The 17673-nt window shown below is 38.3% G+C and overlaps 1 protein-coding gene across 1 annotated transcript; it reads left to right on the forward strand.

Annotated features, from left to right (window-relative positions):
- On the forward strand, nucleotides 1-17074 carry tgm1 (transglutaminase 1, K polypeptide). The gene is made up of 14 exons (XM_073874851.1): nucleotides 1-164; nucleotides 5391-5629; nucleotides 5707-5895; nucleotides 6360-6611; nucleotides 6684-6802; nucleotides 7941-8048; nucleotides 8365-8542; nucleotides 9127-9265; nucleotides 9390-9582; nucleotides 9727-9880; nucleotides 12986-13268; nucleotides 15916-16078; nucleotides 16293-16429; nucleotides 16577-17074. Exons 2-14 carry the CDS (start codon nucleotides 5392-5394, stop codon nucleotides 16719-16721), a joined length of 2298 nt encoding a protein of 765 aa, XP_073730952.1. The 5' UTR covers nucleotides 1-164; nucleotide 5391; the 3' UTR covers nucleotides 16722-17074.
- The last annotated feature ends 599 nt before the right edge of the window (nucleotides 17075-17673 follow it).

Genomic DNA, 17673 nt, shown 5'->3' on the forward strand with positions numbered 1-17673 from the left:
CACATACTATAGTACAGTACAAGCTAGATTCTTGCTTTAGTTCTGAAATAAATCTTGAGTGAGTCGCACTAAACAGTCAGCAGTTATTCGTATGGAAACGTGATAACCACAGAGTACAGACAGACCAGAAACAGGGCTGAGATATTCGCAAACAAGAACCGAAAGTAAGTAAGAAACTCTGTCTTATCAACAAATCTCACCTCTAAAATAATATAAAAAGATTTCTTTGAAACTTTTGCTTTAATACACACATTTTAAAGTTATAAACCAACAAATTAAGCTCTGTAACTTGTTTTTAACAAAAGATCACTGTACTGTACTACTGTATTACAATTACGATGACATATGGGAATTACTCTGATAAATGTTTGTAAGATGACAGAAAGTATAAAGAAATATTTTGTATAGTAAATGTTTGGAAACTCATCCGATATTTCTCTGTTACATATACAATCATGACCAAAAGTGTTGGCACCCTTAGTAAATATGAGCAATTTATCAACTACCAACAGACAGAAAGCTCAAAACCTGAACTGCTTTGCTAGAAATCTTATAATGGGTTGTGGTTAAATAAGACATTGGTTACCCTAGCCCAACAATAAATGGGTCACTGCTCAAAATCAAGGTCCTGCCACAGCCATCCCAGTTCCCAGACCTGAACCACACAGAAAATGATTGAAAAGGAGAGAGCAGCAACATATGAAGGGTCTGGAGAAATAATCTAAGATCACTTCAACTTCATCAGACATTATAATACAAGACTGAGCTGTTATCCTTGCTAATGGAGGTGGCAAAGAGGATTAAATAAAGGGGTGCCAAAAATTTCATAATGTAACCCCCCACACTTTCAATTGTTTTATTTTAATAAAACATCATATTTTTGTGATTTTTTTTAACATTACAGCTTAAAAGAAGATACATTGTAGATTTATAGCTTTCTTTGCTCATATTTACCAAGGGTGCCAACACTTGTAATCAGGCTGATAAATAAATTCCTTTAGTAAATGAGACTGCATGACTATTTTAACACTTTGAAGAGCAGTAAATAAAATGAATAGCCGAGATTAGGCTTTGTTCATACTGGATACAATGATGATTTTGTTTTAATCTATTCTTGAAAACAGGTTTGCACTTAAAGGTTTGTAAGATCTATTTGTTCAGAAATAAGTTTGAAACAGTGTTCATGAATGGTTTATACACTTAAGTACAACATGTCAAAATCTTACATTAGATACTTGATACCTCAAAATCTATTTTGTTATTAACAGTATATCTATTTATAATTAACAACCTAACGAACCTCTTTTAGTTTAATGTTATGTTTGAAAGGTGTCTGTGTTCTGTATTTTTAAAAATGTAGCTTAATTTCATGATTTGGTCATCTAATGCAGCAACACGCTCAGTGTTCTTCACTGTAGATGCCAAAGGAATCTCGGACCTTCTTATAATCTAAAACAAACTTATTTTAACTTTATTACTTTTTATATTTATACAAATGTATGCTTATTCTGGTGGATGTTAAAGGTTCTTTGTGAAACCATCAGACCTTTAAAGTGTAATGAGTAAATGCAGATGTTGGTTGTAGACACCACAGCTTCATTGAGTTAAAGTAAAAGTACAGTGTCCTAACATCCCACTCATCAGTCCAGATCATCCTCCATGCAAATCAACACATCATCCGCAGTATAAAATGGTATTGAAATAAAATCCTCAACTAGCAAACATATTGCAAAAAAATCCTATTAAAACTATAGACGGTTTCAGCAGTAACAACATTAACAAATGGCTTTCGTGGAAAACACATAACTTCCGGTGAACTACGCTAAGACGAAATAACACAAAATCTGTTTAAAGTAGTTTATTTATATAACAAACAAAATAAACAACACATAGATTACATAGGAAACCAAAACATTATTTTTTTTCAACGAGGTATTTGTTTAAGAGTTCAGTTTCAGCAACTAGTCAGTCCATTAAACAAACAGAAACCGGAAATAAAGTTCGGACCTAACACGTCCAACGTCACAGCACGTGCGTGTGATGAAACCATCTATAGACAGCAGATTTAAGTAATAAATTCAAAACCCATGTTTGTATCTGTGTGAGCACAGCCTTATAGACTAGGAAAAAAAATCAGTATCTGTCAGATAAGTTAAGATCATGCATGAGAGCAATAGTGCTGTGATTTAATAATTATTGATATGAGTCACAACTGAAATATTACTGACAAACACTCTTAAAAATAAAGGTGATTTACAATGTCATAGAAGAACCATTTTGGGCTCAAAGGACCCATAAAGAACATCTGAAGAACTTTTCTGTTTCACAAAAGATTTTTTGTGGTGAAAAAAAGGTTTTAAAAGATAAGACATCTTATGACATCGCTTTGAAGAACCTTCTAAGCACTTTTATTTTAAGAGTGCTGCTGCATACCTACAAGAACACCCGCTAGATTTTCATTCATCATCTGCTGAGGGGAGTGATCATAATATTGACCAATCCTAGACATGCTAGTATTCAAAGAATGAAAACAATCCTGTCTTACACATTCAAAGGTAGTCGAAAACGCATTCGACCGGATTGCTGTAGATGCTCATGTGGGTCAATGAGTTCGAGCAGCCACAAAAGATCGCCTACTCCCGGCCTATTGATCGAAGACCCTGTTTATACCTAGTCTTAAAGCTCCCGTTCTTTCTGTGTTTTTCAAGCTTTGATTGTGTTTACAGTGTGCAATATAACATGTGTTCATCTTTCATGTGTAAAAAAATTGTATTTTTCACACAATTTACTTATCTGTATAGCGCTGCTTTCACTGTCCTCCAAACGTGCTGATGTCTTCCTTGTTCTATGAAGTCCCTCCTTCAGAAATACGTATCGAGTTCTGATTGTGTAGTTTGTTTAGTGTGTTGTGATTCGATAGCAGCTTAGCTTGTCGTTAGCTTAGCTGGCGACTGACGTATTACTGTGGGCGGAGTTTAGTCAAAAAACTGTTCTAGTGACATCATTAAAGCAGGAAGTAGAGGGCTGTAGTCCAAACCGGCCGTTTGCTGTAGACTTTGAAAGGGGAATTCTGCTAAAGAAAATATATCGCATGGCAGTGATCTATGAGCTTTTTCATTTTACAGGTATTATTTATGCTATTATAGCAACTAACTAAAGTCTAAAAAAGGGATCAGAAAGAAAGTGACCTTTAAGATGTGTTTTGGTCAATCGGATCACAAGTGGATGAGAGAGACACATGTCCGTTCACATCTGATGTTTAAATCCATCTCTTTGGTCCATTTTTGACCGCTTCTGTCCTCATTACTGAGGAGATGGTCTATGAGTCGTAAAAAATGAGTGTGAGAAATTATGGGTTGAAATTGATGCGCACTAATATTATGTCAGAGTCCGCTGCTTGTGTTGTAAGTAAAGTACTTGTATATGTAAGAGTTTTCTCTGATATTTCAAAGCAATTGATGAAATAAGATGGCGCAAATTTACATGCTCGCAAAATGAAACAAAGATAAAAGAGGCAGCTACTTTAGTTTTATCATTGACAGCCTAAAGACTGCGCTGAACACTGTGGGTGTGCGAAGTCAGGAACAGTCTTGGGGTAACGCATTACAAGTAACATGCATTACGTAATATTCTTAAGTAACGAGTAAAGTAACACATTACTTTGAAAATGTATTTTTAATATTTTAGTTACTTTTTTAAGTAATGCGAGTTACTTTTCAGTTTAATTAAAGGTATAGCGGAAGATTTTCCCGAATTATTTAAAAGAACCACCCCTCCCGAGAGGGAACGCCTGTTAAACGCGTGCACGAGACAGAGAGAGAGCATGCAAGAGCCTAGTTCTTCTCTTCGCTCTTTTTACAAGTTTCTGTCGGCATGTTTACCGTGTCTGAGCGGTTCGTGACTTGTGCCAGGTCTAGCATCGCTAATCATAGCTTACATCAACTTTTACTAGCAGTGATTTTAAATGGATTTCTCCAAATAGCATGACAAAATGTAACTTTCCAGTAGAAACTTCGCATGGGAAGCCCAACCTGTCCTTTTAGCTCACGCCAGCGTGTGAAATAATAAACACTCTGGTCTTGTTTCTTTCTTCATAGTCCTTTCTCTTCTTGTCATACAATTCGTAGACACTTTATCTCTTGCGACCCTCAGACATTTTGAAAAAAAAAACGCGAGCTTCAATAAATGGTTGAAACCGTAGCACAACACACATACACGTGAAAGTGCACATGTGCAGCAAGTGAACCTAGAGGCGAGCACGTATGACGGTTATACGTCAACATCAGAATGATTGACATCTGGGATGACCAAAAGTCTTGATGATCCACCCGGAAAATGGAAATCTTCCGCTATACCTTTAATTATATTAAAAAAATAATAATGTACTGTGCGCGCAGAGTCAGAAATGGAGATGGCAGGCCAGAGCTTGACATTTTTGCGATGGAAATATGCAATTTTTGAATGCAAAACTTCTAAGTCATAAAAACACCTGCAAGTAAGCCAAGTAAGAAAAAGTAACGCAAAAGTAACTTAAAAGCAGTGGCGGTTCGTGACTGCTCTTCAGGGGGGCGCAAATTCCAAATATGTGTTTGGAGTGTCATGTGTGTTGCTCGTGTTTTCAAAATATGTGTTTGTTGCATCATGTGAACCATTGTGCATCACGTGTTTTGTCAAAATAAGTGCGTCAAAATCGTTTATGATAAAGAAGACGCTCACGTTCACAAAATCCACGCAAGCCACTCCCTTAACACTAAACTAAACGCGATTGTCTCTTTTATCATAAATCCTTTAGATGCGTCTGTATCAGGCACTTATTTTGACAAGACACGTGATGCACACAGGTTCACTCGACGCGCAGAATACATATTTTGAAAATACAAACCACACACATGACGTGCGCCCTCGAAAAAGTAAGTCATCGTCCGCTACTGCTTAAAAGTAACGCAATTAGTTACTTTTTTTGGGGAGTAACTTAATATTGTAATGCATTACTTTTAAAAGCAACTTTTCCCAACACTGGTCAGGAATGATGTAAAATATTGTGCTCAGTGCATCACACATTAGGTTAATAGGTGGAGAGCAGGCATGAGGTCATTTGTCATCTACAACACAAAAGCTATCCGGTCTAATGCATTTTCATTTACCTCTGAATGTTGTTGAAAGTGTACAAGCTTAAAACGTTTTACATTCTGTCTACACCTGTATTTAATGTCATTCACTGGTAATCTGATCGACCAAAACACATCTTAATACCAGGTGTAAACACGGCCATTAAAATACACTTTTGTAGATTCACAGGTTTTAAAGTAAATGAAATGTTGTAAGGATTCTTCCTCTAGGTGCTTGGGTTGCTTCATGGCTTAAAGCTATCTGAAAATTCTGTTTCACAGAATGCACCTAGAAACAATATCAATCAGAAACCCCTCCGCCATTGGCCGATTTCCATCTGGCACTCTTGTGTTGGAGGAACCGAAGAAGGTGGAGCCAGAGAAGAAGAAGTGGACTTGTAACGACTGGATCCGCCAGTGCTGCCTCCGCTGCTGCTGCCGTAAAAAACCTAATGATGTCACAGAACCTGTTATTATAAAACCCCCTCCTGATGGACCTAAAGAAAACAACGAGACGAAAGGTAGCCCAATGCTGGTTACACCTCATTGAATGTAAAAGCAAGGTCTAGAACAGATGAATGTCTTTCTTTTTTCTCAGGTTTATTGGAGGTACGTTCAATAGACCTTCTTAAATCTAAGACCGAACAGAACCGGTTGGAACATCACACAGATCGCTATAACAGTGAACACCTCATCATCCGCAGGGGCCAAACTTTTCAGATGATGATTGCGCTCTCACGACCTTTCAACCCAAAGACAGATAAACTTCACTTAGAGCTGAGACTAGGTCAGTTTATTTCTGTTAACATTATAGGTCCCTGGAGCAACATCAAGTCTATTGTAAACTTGTGTTATGCAATAAGAGTGTGTTAACAGACGAGGCGAGCCAATTTGTAAAGCAGTGATTCTTAGGCTGTCTCGAAACCACTGCACATTTTGGATGTCTCCCCTTATTGGACAGATCCAATGCAGGTCTTGTGGTCTTCAATCCTGACCTGATAAGATTTAGAAGAGTTACATACAAATTGTGCAGTCTTTGGGAACTCCAATCTTGGATTGAGGATCACTGCTGTAAGGCAAGATTGTCATATTGGGTTGTGGAGCAATCAATCTCTTGATCAAATTAATTCTATTGTATATTATAGCATTTCTGTAGTCTATACCTAATGTGCAGTATTTTGCATCATTCATATGCATACAGTATCTTTGTATGTATATATAAATATGTGTGTGTGTGTGTGTGTCTTTTAGGTAATATCCCAGATGTATCAAAAGGCACACTTGTGATTGTGTATTTGGTTGAGAGTCTGAGTAATAACTGCTGGGAGGCCAAAATCGTTGAAGAAAAAGACAGAAATATCAAATTGTCTGTCATGTCCATGCCAACGGCTGCTATTGGCCAATACAAGCTCAGTGTTATAACACAGAGCTTGACAGGCGAGGCTAAGTCATCTTATTCTTCTGACAGTGACATCTACATGCTGTTCAATCCCTGGTGTGAAGGTACAAGCAAGGGGCAAGACAAACTAAATTAATGTAAATCATGTTTCTTTATAAATGCACTATTTCTCCTAGATGACTCTGTGTACATGGATGATGAGGAAGAGAAGAAAGAGTATGTTTTAAATGACACGGGACTAATCTATTATGGAACTGAGAACCAGATTGGAGACAGACCGTGGAATTTTGGACAGGTCAGAGGAACTTACCTTACATTTTTTTGAGGTCCTTCAGTGATTTGGGTGAAATATTTTGGTTAAAATGTTACTCATACAAAACTGGATTAAAACAAGAGTTAATTTTATCATTTCAATTGTTCTGCTAATTTGAAATGTTTGGAGAGGCTAAGGGGGTGCGTGCACCAAAGCATTTCAATGAGGTTGAATCATAGACTGTAAAAAAAGATGGACGACGCGACGTCGCCTCCCACCATTGTAATAAATTGAAGCCAAAAATGTCCGACCACGATCGGCGCCATGTTACGTAAAAACGTCAGTTTGGAGCCGAGGCATGCGCAGAAGGAATCGTCCGTGGAGCCAGAGGCGGAGCCGCGGTATCAAACTTCCGCCCAAATGCTCGCGTGGACAATTCAACCACTCCATTCATAACGACACGCCCCGTTTCTATAGCATCAAATTACAAGCTAAAATGAACTTTTTAAAAAATGAACCCTTGAACATATATCAGCGTGATAACAACTACTTGAAAGGACAACAACCATCTTTCGAAAACTTTTATTGGAAGTGTAAATATTTTTTTTATTTAGAGAATAGTCCCATTCATTTGAATGGAGAGGGCGGGGTTATGACTTGTACTGCAGCCAGCCACCAGGGGGCGATCAAAGAGCCAGAGGCTTCACTTTTCAAGGCTTATGAGGCACACCCGGGTTGAATACGCCAGACGGACGCCAACTGTAGGTGCTTGTCAGGTTTTTTTTCAGCTAAGTGCTTTGGTTTGGCTATGATACTTCTGCTTTGTTTATTAGTCGTTGAAGGATGAGCGGTTTGGTTGTTGTGATATTTGTCCCACCCCTCTTCCACTGTGATTGGATGACAGAGTGAAAAGTGACTTTTTGGTGGGCATTTCACCCAAAGTTAAAAAAATTGAACTCTGGGTGCGCTCGGCGCAAAAAAACCCACCAGCTTCTGGGGTTTTTGAAAAGCACGATGCTTCCATTGACACAACTGAAAACATCCGTCTGCTTAAACGCCTTAGTGTACAAGCCCCCTATGCTTACCTTGTCTTCTTCAATCTCCTACAATCTAAAAACTTCAAACCATTTGAACTTGACATTGACAAAGTTAATAAATCAGGTTTTTCTCTGTGTATTAGTTTGATAAGGATGTTCTGTCGGCGTGTTTATTTTTGCTGGAGAGAAGTTGTGCGCGTGCATCAGGTTGGGGAGATCCTGTCAGTGTGGTCAGACTCATCTCTGCAATGGTAAGACTAAACTCTTCTTTTACAAATGAGTGATATAATAAATCTTCTTTTTGTTTTGTGCAGTCCACCTAAATTGTTACTGTTTTTTATTTTGACTAGACTTAAAGTTGAACGCTTAATGACACAGTAAAGAAGACTGTAGGTCAAGGGTCGTTAGTGTAAGCAGCTTATTATGAGGTACAGTTACGTGTTAAGGATACACAAAACAGCACAGGCTTTATAGAGCCTAATCTTTTAACCCATCTTTTATGGGTCTAATGCCATTGTTTATAGTGATATGAGTGTAGTGAAACCATGTTATGTTTTCTGATGTTAGATTAACTCACCCGATGACAATGGTGTGTTAGAAGGTAATTGGTCCGGTAAGTATGATGATGGGACGTCACCTACAGTCTGGACCGGCAGCAGTGATATCCTGAGACAGTACTATGAAAACGGAGGAACACCGGTGAAATATGGACAGTGTTGGGTCTTTTCTGGAGTCACCACCACAGGTTCGAGTATATATAACACAGTCAATCTAAAACACAGTCAGAACGGGTCTCATTTACTCAAATGATAATGAATAATTTCTAGGCAAAGTAAACTTAAATTTGGTTATATGTCGTTTTATCCACTGAAGTCAGCCGGGATTACAAGGTTTAATTTTGCCTTGTTTTAGCCTAGACATCTGGCCTGTGTTTGGCTATTAGACTACTTTTAAATGCAATAATGCATGCTGGGATCCCTACTGAAAAATCCAGCTAAGACCAGCATAAGCTGGTGAGCTGGATTTAGCTGGTCCCCAGCTTGGTTTTAGCTTGATTTTTCAGTAGGGATTACTCTTATAGCTGTCTTTATATATTAGAAAGAGGCTTGTAACAAAAGGGTCATCTATAGGGGTCCTTATCATGATAAAGTTTAAAAACCCTGGTGGATTTTGTCAATGGGCCTGGGACAGTGTTCCCGGTCTTCCTATAACAGTGATGCAGTTTTTATCCAGCAAATACATCCGTTACTACATACAGTTAGTTCAGATCAGAGATATGTGATGTGATTTAGGCTTTATGTTAAACCTTCTCTTTTTTAACTTCATCAGTGCTGAGGTGTCTAGGAATTCCTGCCCGTTGTGTAACGAACTTCAACTCGGCTCATGACACCGATGTTTCCTTGACCACAGATGTTTATTTAGATGAGAACTTTGAGCTAATTGAGGATTTTAATCAGGATTCAGTCTGGTAGGCTCAAATTTCACGGGATAAAGCATTTACTTGTAAAAGTGTGTTATTTGTCTTAGTTATATATAAGTAAAAACAATAAATCTCAAATGTTTCCTCCTTAATCCCTGTCGCATCTCTGAAGGAACTTTCATGTATGGAACGACTGTTGGATGGCTCGTCCGGATTTACCTGCAGGTATGGGTGGATGGCAAGCAGTGGATGCCACTCCTCAAGAGACCAGTCAGGGTGTATTTCGCTGCGGTCCCGCACCTATCACAGCTGTACGAAATGGACAAGTTTTCCTCAAGCATGACACAGCGTTTGTTTTTGCAGAGGTATCTTTCAATATCTTTATTAGTCCATCTGATTTGTAGTTGGTGTTTGCTTCTACAGCAGGTGAATAGTTTTACAAATAAAATAAATTAGTTGAATCTGTAGTATCTCAATGGTTAAATTTTTTTTTGCTCTTTTCGTTATAGGTAAACAGTGATAAAGTCTTCTGGCAGAGGGAAGCTGATGGGATGTTTAGTCAGGTTCAGGTTATGAAGAATGCGGTAGGTCACTATATCAGCACTAAAGCTGTCGGCTCTGATGACCGTGATGACATCACACACCTCTACAAATATCCAGAAGGTAAAAACAAAAACACGTGTACATAAAAACAAAATATGCAGTTCAGTTTGAAATAATAAACAATGTCAAATAAATACCGTATTAAAGAGCACCAACCTGATTTAATCTTCCCTTTAGTGTGAAGGTGTTTGTTGGTGCATGTAAGCAATCTGCAAAGTTACAAATCCCAAAGTTCACGCTAAAGCGAGAGTAATCGACTTGAACAGAAATTACATTTCGATCCGTAACTTCAGTAACTTGTCGATGTGGACATGTAACACATTTGCATAATGGCCGTCCATAGAGATCCTGCAGTTGATGTCACGCAGCCTAAATTGCACCCTTTTTTAAAAAGAGTATAAAACATGAAAAAAATCAGTGGATACACATTAAAGGGGCGGTGAATTTGTCGATTTTATTGTTTTATACTGTTGTCTGATGTCTACTTATGATGTTTGCGTGGTTTTTACATTTAAAAACATCAAAAGCAATAAGTAATAGGCTATTTTGTAACATGGAGTAGTGGCTCTCTGGAGAAAAGCTTTGTTTGAAGGGGCGGGCCGCATCGAAGACCTGGACATAAACGCCCACCGCTATGATTGGACAGCTTCATTCCTCATCATTACATGTGGGGAAATGTTTTAAAAACATTAATGTGAAAAAATAGCAGCCGAACACATATATGTTTGAGCCACAAAAGATTCTGGGTACTAAAGATGATACACATAAATGACAATACGTATAGTAAAGTAGAAACAAAACTTTAAACTTGACGTGACTAAATTACCGTATAAAACACAGTAAGCGCGCATCAGAATCTAAACTGTGGCTGATAAGTCCTTATCAATAACTTTGTATATTTCTATTGTGCTTGTGAGTGTTGGACCGTTCAAATGCAACTTGCCTAAAATTACCGTATACAACACAGTAAGCGGGCACCAGAATCTAAATCTAAATAAGTCCTTCCTTATCACTAACTTTGTATATTTCTATTGTTATATTACAGTCGTATTGTAAAGGGAAACCAGGCAAGTCTGCATAATATTTCTCTACGAGCTCCCCCTAGTGTCTGAAAGTAAATGCTTTCAAACACACTGTCGTAAAAACGAACTGTTGTCCCTCCCCCCTCGGAACCAAGTTTATCAGCTTATTTCTAATCCAGTTATGTTTCCCTTCCGTCAAGGGTTTTCGATGCTTCTTCCCCGGCTCTGCCATTTGCAACAATCGCTAGCCGTGTTTAGCTCGCCTGCCTCTGTGGTGTTTGCTGTAAAGTGATACTGCTTTTGCGATATCTGAGACTTTGCGAGACTGAAGGACACCGGGTAGGATACAGCGAAGTTGCAAGTGGGGTATTCTTCCTACAGACGGTAGGGGCGGGCGAGAGAGACTTCATTCGTCCGGTAATGAGTCATTTAACCATATACCGACTAACGAAGATGATTTATTAACATAAAAATGCTGCCTTGTGTCCCTTTAAGTGTTGTACCTTTATTAATAGTTTAATGTTTTAAGTAAATTAAAACAGTCAAACATACGTGTTTAGACACGGATGTTACAACAGGACATATCAAGCAATCTCTTTTAACAAAGCAATAGTGAAACGCAGCAACTTAAATAAAGTTAAATGTTTTACTTACTGTGTAACGTTATACTGCTGTGTCATTTTTGTCAGATCCAATAACGTTATTAGTGGGGCTTTTAATCACAGTCTCTCTGCAAATCCAGCATCAACTTCTTTACAAATGAATCTGCGGTACACAAAGTAAACAAACTCTCCCCACGCCAGCTGGAACTTCTTCAAAAACGAACTTTAACTACGCATTCCTAATGTTATGTTCTGAGCCTCCATTATCCTCTGTTGTCTGTGTTCTTCCCAGAGACGGTTGTTCCACAACCGAAAACTGCGTTTCCATGGCTCCTCTATCATAACAGATCACCGCGTCAAAATAAAAGTCTCTCAGAAAAAATATATTTAAAAGTAATTTTGGTCACATTTGGCAATCTTTAAAGACATGATTACTGATTGTTGAGGGGCTACAAAAGTGGTCATTGTATTTGGCTTTGGGGAGGTGCTTCAATTGTACTTTGACGTCATATTTCTCTGAATTCCTCACTCGGTCGTAATACTGGCTTGGTGCCAAAAACTGTTATATTTCAGTAAAGAGGATGTTTTCAGTTCTGAAACTTGCAGGATGTTCATTTAAGTATGATGAACTCTTAAATAACAAATTATCAAGTTAAAATTGAGTATTTGATTCACTGCTCCTTTAAAAGGACATTACAGGGATCGGTTATGTTTCAAGTTTTGGGTGTACATATATCTATATCTCTTGAATTAAAGGTATTGCAGAGGATTTTCTTTTTCCAGGTGGATCATCAAGACTATTGGTCCTCCTAGTTGTCAATCAGGAGTGTTGCACAATTGCATTTTTTTAAAAAGTGGAGAAGGCGTTTCTTTTCAAGAAAATCCTCTGCTACACCTTTAAGGTGTGCCATGAAACTCCTGTTGGCGCCATTCATTTCTTATTCGCTTCCGGCTGTCCTTGTCTGCCAGTATGAAAAAAGAATGGGTCACGTGACGTCCGGACCTCTATAAATTGGCTAAAGCTCTTTGCGCATTGCCTCCGAAATACTTTCGCATATTAAAAAATAAATACAACCTCCTGTTGTGTCAATCACATTTGCACACTGCTTCAGAAGCTTTTGTCGTCATTAAAAAATTAAGATCAGGTTCTTAGATCTTGTTGCTGTTCATCCATTCGCAGTGAATAGTGCTAATGTTACGAAAACTTCATTTAGTATTGTTTTGCGAATGTTTCCACAACAGATTAATTAATATGCATTGGATACAGTGTGCCAGGTTTGTATGTGACAAATTTGTAGGATAATGAATAAAAAGCATACCAAAATTACGAACTACAGTGTGCAAAGATCTTAAGAGACCAGAAATAAGAAAGCATTTGAGACAGACTGGGAAGGGCGGTGCAACAATAATGTTAAAAGTGTTGTTAAAATGTGGGTTAATTTATGACACAGAGTGATCTGTTATGATCTAGATTAGAGATTAGTCAATGACGTTGAGTAATGACTCGAAACAGTGTAAACAGGGCCTCTGTTCTGTCTTAGGTTCAGAGGAAGAACGTATTGCTGTGGAAACAGCTTGTAAATATGGCACCAAAGCAGCGGTCTACTGTCCATCTGGGACTGAGGACGTCACCATTCAGATCACAATGGATGAGGAAGAACCTCAGCTGGGTACAGATGCTAAACTGTCCATCACCATAAGAAACACAAGCTCAGAACAGCGCAGTGTCACTCTCTTCAGTCAGGTGTCAGTAGTGTACTATACTGGAGTACATAAAGCGACAGTGAAGAAAGACCAGATACCTGTCGATCTTCAACCAAATGAAGTTGAGAGATCTTACACCTGCCATATTTTAAGTCATAGTGTAACCCATCTTAAAGTATTAGTTCACCTAAAAATGAACATAACTGACTCACCCCCAAGCTAAGTGTATATGAGGATGCAAAAGCTGCTGAACGCCACCAAAGTCAAAATGAGATAATGTATTATATGTTCATAATAAACTTGCATCAAATCCAATTAATCTTGGCATAATAATGCTTTGTTGGCAAAATCCATTAATAGTCTGATAAAAGTGCTAATTTACAAGAATACATGTTAGACACACTTGTCCCCCCATGTGTCCACTGACTGCCTATTCTTCCTCATTTCGTCCAGTGAGTGCCCCTGACTGCCTATTTGCACTGTAGTCTTCCTCAGTCTTGCAGAGCACCTAAAGTGCTACCTGACCGCTTATTCTTTCTTGTTTTGTCCAGAAAGTGCCATAAGCTCCCACTTCCTGCCTATTTACACCATAGTCTTCCTCAGTCCCATGGAGTGCATATACACTCACCGGCAACTTTATTAGGTACACCTGTCTAATGCGTGTTAATGCAAATTTCTAATCAGCCAATTACATGGCAGCAACTAAATGCATTTAGGCATGTAGACATGGTCAAGAAGATCTGCTGAAGGTCAATCGAGTGTCAGATTGGGGAAGAAAGGTATTTTAAGTGATTCTGAACGTGGCATGGTTGTTGGTGCCAAACGGGCTGGTCTGAGTATTTCAGAAACTGCTGATCTACTGGCATTTTCACACACAACCATCTCAAGGGTTTACAAAGAATGGTCAGAAAAAGAGAAAATATCCAGTGAGTGGCAGTTCTTTGGGCACAAATGTCTTGTTGATGCTAGAGGTCAAAGGAGAATGGCCAAACTGGTTTGAGCTGATAGAAAGGTCACAGTAACTCAAATAACCACTCGTTACAACCGAGATATACAGAAGAGCATCTCTGAATGCACAACACGTCGAACGTTGAGGCAGATGGGCTACAACAGCAGAAGACCCCACCGGGTGCCACTCCTGACAGCTAAGAACAGGAAACTGAGGCTACAATTCATACAGGCTCACCAAAATTGGACAGTAGAAGTTGGAAAAACGTTGCCTGGTCTGATGAGTCTCGATTTCTGCTGCGACATTCAGATGGTAGAGTCAGAATTTGGCGTCAACAACATGAAAGCATGCATCCATCCTGCCTTGTATCAACGGTTCAGGCTGGTGGTGTAATGGTGTGCGGGAAATTTTCTTGGTACACTTTGGGCCCATTAGTACCAATTGAGCATCGTTTATTGTTTCTGACAATGTCCATCACTTTATGACCACAGTGTACCCATCCTCTGATGGCTACTTCCAGCAGGATAACGTGCCATGTCATAAAGCGCAAATCATCTCAGACTGGTTTCTTGAACATGACAATGAGTTCACTGTATTCCAATGGCCTCCACAGTCATCAGATCTCAACCCAATGGAGCATCTTTGGGATGTGGTGATCAATATGGACCAAAATCTCTGTGGAATGTTTCCAGTACCTTGTTGAATCTGTGTCACGAAGGATTAAGGCAGTTCTGAATGCAAAAGGGGGTCCAACCCGGTACTAGTAAGGTGTACCTAATAAAGTGGCCGGTGAGTGTATTTCCGCCTGTTCACCTACTCCTCCTCATTTTTTCCAGTAAGTGCAAAAACAGGTGTTAGAGAGGACGATCAAGAATCTAGCAGCCAATAGATTGGACAAGTAATACTTAGACCGGGTGTAGGCAAGTTCGGTCCTACAGAGCCGCAGTCCTGCAGAGTTTAGTTCCAGCCCTAATCAAACACACCTGAACAAGCTAATCATCATCGTCATCATAGACATCAGGTTAGATTATCAGTGTTTAGGCTAAAATATGCAGGACTGCGGCTTTCTAGGACCGAACTTGCCTACCCCTGACTTAGATTTATATTCATGTGTAAAGTACTTGTCAGACTAAGTTTCCTGTGCACTGTACGGCTTGTCCGACCCAATTAAACTATTGTGCTAAATTTCAACTGAATTAAATCATGTTCTGCACTGAGACCTTTTTGACGAGCCTGGGCTCGAGTCCATCTGACGTTCCCAAGCTGAGATACGGCCATTCTAATTTTTCAGGCTGGGCTAAATTCCAAATTGGACAAAATAAGTAACAACATTCCAATCATAGCTTATACAAGTTACAAATTGGACATATCAGCATCTCAATAACAGCATCTTAATCATAACTTAAGTAAGTTACAAATTGTTGATAATAAGCAAATGCACTCCTATGAAAGCTTATACAAATTGGACATAATAAGCAACAGCATCCCAATCATAGCTTATGTAAGTTAACAAATTAACATAATTATGAATAGCATCCAAATCATAGCTTATGTGTTTTACAAATGGACATGATAAGCTACAAAAACTCCAAGTCCAAAAAGCATGCCAGTCATGGCCTTCCGAGCAAAGTCGGGTTGCTGGGGCGTCGTTTAAGTGGCCCGCGGGATGTAGGCGGTCAGGGAGACGAGTAGGCAAATTCACAAAAGTGTATGTGTGTGTGTGTGTGTGTGTGGATTATATAGTTTTATAGGACTTATATTATGTTCATTTTTATGTGTATGTTTCTTTAAACCCAATGTTTGATTTTTATTGTATATAGTTGAGAGTGTGGAGTGGACTTTACTGTATGATGATTATAAAAATCAGCTGGTGGATCAGGCAATTCTGATGCTCACTCTCACTGGACGGGTCACTGAGACTAAACAGGTTTTGGCAACCCAGTTCAGTTTCAGACTTCGCACACCAGACATCCTGATAACTGTAAGTTCAAGACTTCACATACATACATACATACATACATACACAACTGTATTGTGTATAGGGGACTCTTTTTATTATGAGAGTAAAAAAAAGATTAGACCACATTACGAAACTGCTCAAGCTTATGATATGATGGACCTTTTATCAAACAACAAATTGTGCTAAATCACCAGGTGATACTTGTATTATAAGTGTCTGTCTTTCTGCTTTTCAGCCTGTAGGTGACGCTGTAGTTAGCAGAGAGTTCATTGCTAAGATTATTTTCCAGAACCCACTGCCCTGTACACTGAAGAACGTGAAGTTTCACATTGAAGGACTGGGACTGCAGAGCGTCAGAGAGATTTCATATGGGTAACACAACTATTACTATTAAATGCATATCAATATATATGTGTGTCTGTGTGTGTGTTTGTGTGTGTGCGTGCGTGCATGTGTGTGGGTTTGAAATTGCAGAAATATCTTTTTGTAATTCTTTCTCTTTATTTTTCTCTTTTTCAGTAATATAGAAAGCTTAGCCATGGTGACTCTGACAGAGAAGTTTATACCTACAGAGTCTGGACCACAGAAACTTCTCGCTTCACTTGACTGTCGACAGCTGACTCAGGTGCATGGAGTCGCCAACATTGACGTCAAAGCAATGTGAAATATTTTTAAAGAAGAAACTGCTAAGAACAGCACTGCACTGGAGCTTGAATGTCTCAGAATGATGATGATTATATTTCAGTTTATGGGATTGTCTAAATGTTTTCTATATTTGTAATAAAATGAGAAAGCATTAAGAATCTTAAAATGAGGACCTACGCAACACTCATATCACATCAAATATAGCTGGAGTTATTTTTCTTTATTTTTTGCTGTATTACTTTAAAAAAATGTGCTGTTTTAAATATAAGGTCAGTATTGTAATTAGTATAATTCATTTTTAATATAAGGTAACAATGTAGTTAGTTAAAATTATTTATTGTTTTTACATAAATCTTAGGAATTGTTCTTCTTTTTTAAAAAATGTATCTACAACTTTTAGTAACTACAATTGTTATAGTTATAAATAATTGTGGTGTAATTGAATATTTTTAAATAAAACCAAACCATACTGTTTGTGGGTTTTTTTTGGGGGGGGGGGGGTTTGTAATAAAAACTGTCAATGTTTGTAAATATAACATTCACACTTGGCCCATACCTCATGCAGAACAATGGCAGAAGTCCCCAAAGTAACCAAATATTTAGCAAGTATACTTTTTTTTTTTTTTTACAAATTTTTAACATATTTATAGTCGCAAATATTTATTGTTGTCTATTTTTGTCTTAGAAAATGTGTTTTCTAAAAAAAATACTTTATACTTTTTTAATAACATGGATTGATATTTGTGATTGGACTAAATACTATACATTTAATTATGTCCATTATTAATATATCTCATGATATATTGTCATTATTGTGCCAGAAATTTGAACATATGTTACTTAAAGCTCCACTGTGTAGGATCTACGCCCATCTAGCGGTGAAATTCTATATGACAACCAACTGAATATTACTTTCTACCCCCCCCCATTTGGAACGCGTTTTAACTCGTACGGTGGCCCGGCCGTGTCAT

This window comes from Misgurnus anguillicaudatus, chromosome 13, assembly GCF_027580225.2.
Source record: "Misgurnus anguillicaudatus chromosome 13, ASM2758022v2, whole genome shotgun sequence".
Taxonomy (NCBI): domain Eukaryota; kingdom Metazoa; phylum Chordata; class Actinopteri; order Cypriniformes; family Cobitidae; genus Misgurnus; species Misgurnus anguillicaudatus.

Excerpts from the sequence above, each read along its gene's own strand:
- tgm1 (XM_073874851.1), top strand. The coding sequence starts at position 5,392 with ATGCACCTAGAAACAATATCAATCAGAAACCCCTCCGCCATTGGCCGA. Across the intron at positions 6,612-6,683 it reads GTTCAATCCCTGGTGTGAAG|ATGACTCTGTGTACATGGAT; the intron begins GTACAAGCAAGG and ends TATTTCTCCTAG. Across the intron at positions 6,803-7,940 it reads GACCGTGGAATTTTGGACAG|TTTGATAAGGATGTTCTGTC; the intron begins GTCAGAGGAACT and ends TCTGTGTATTAG.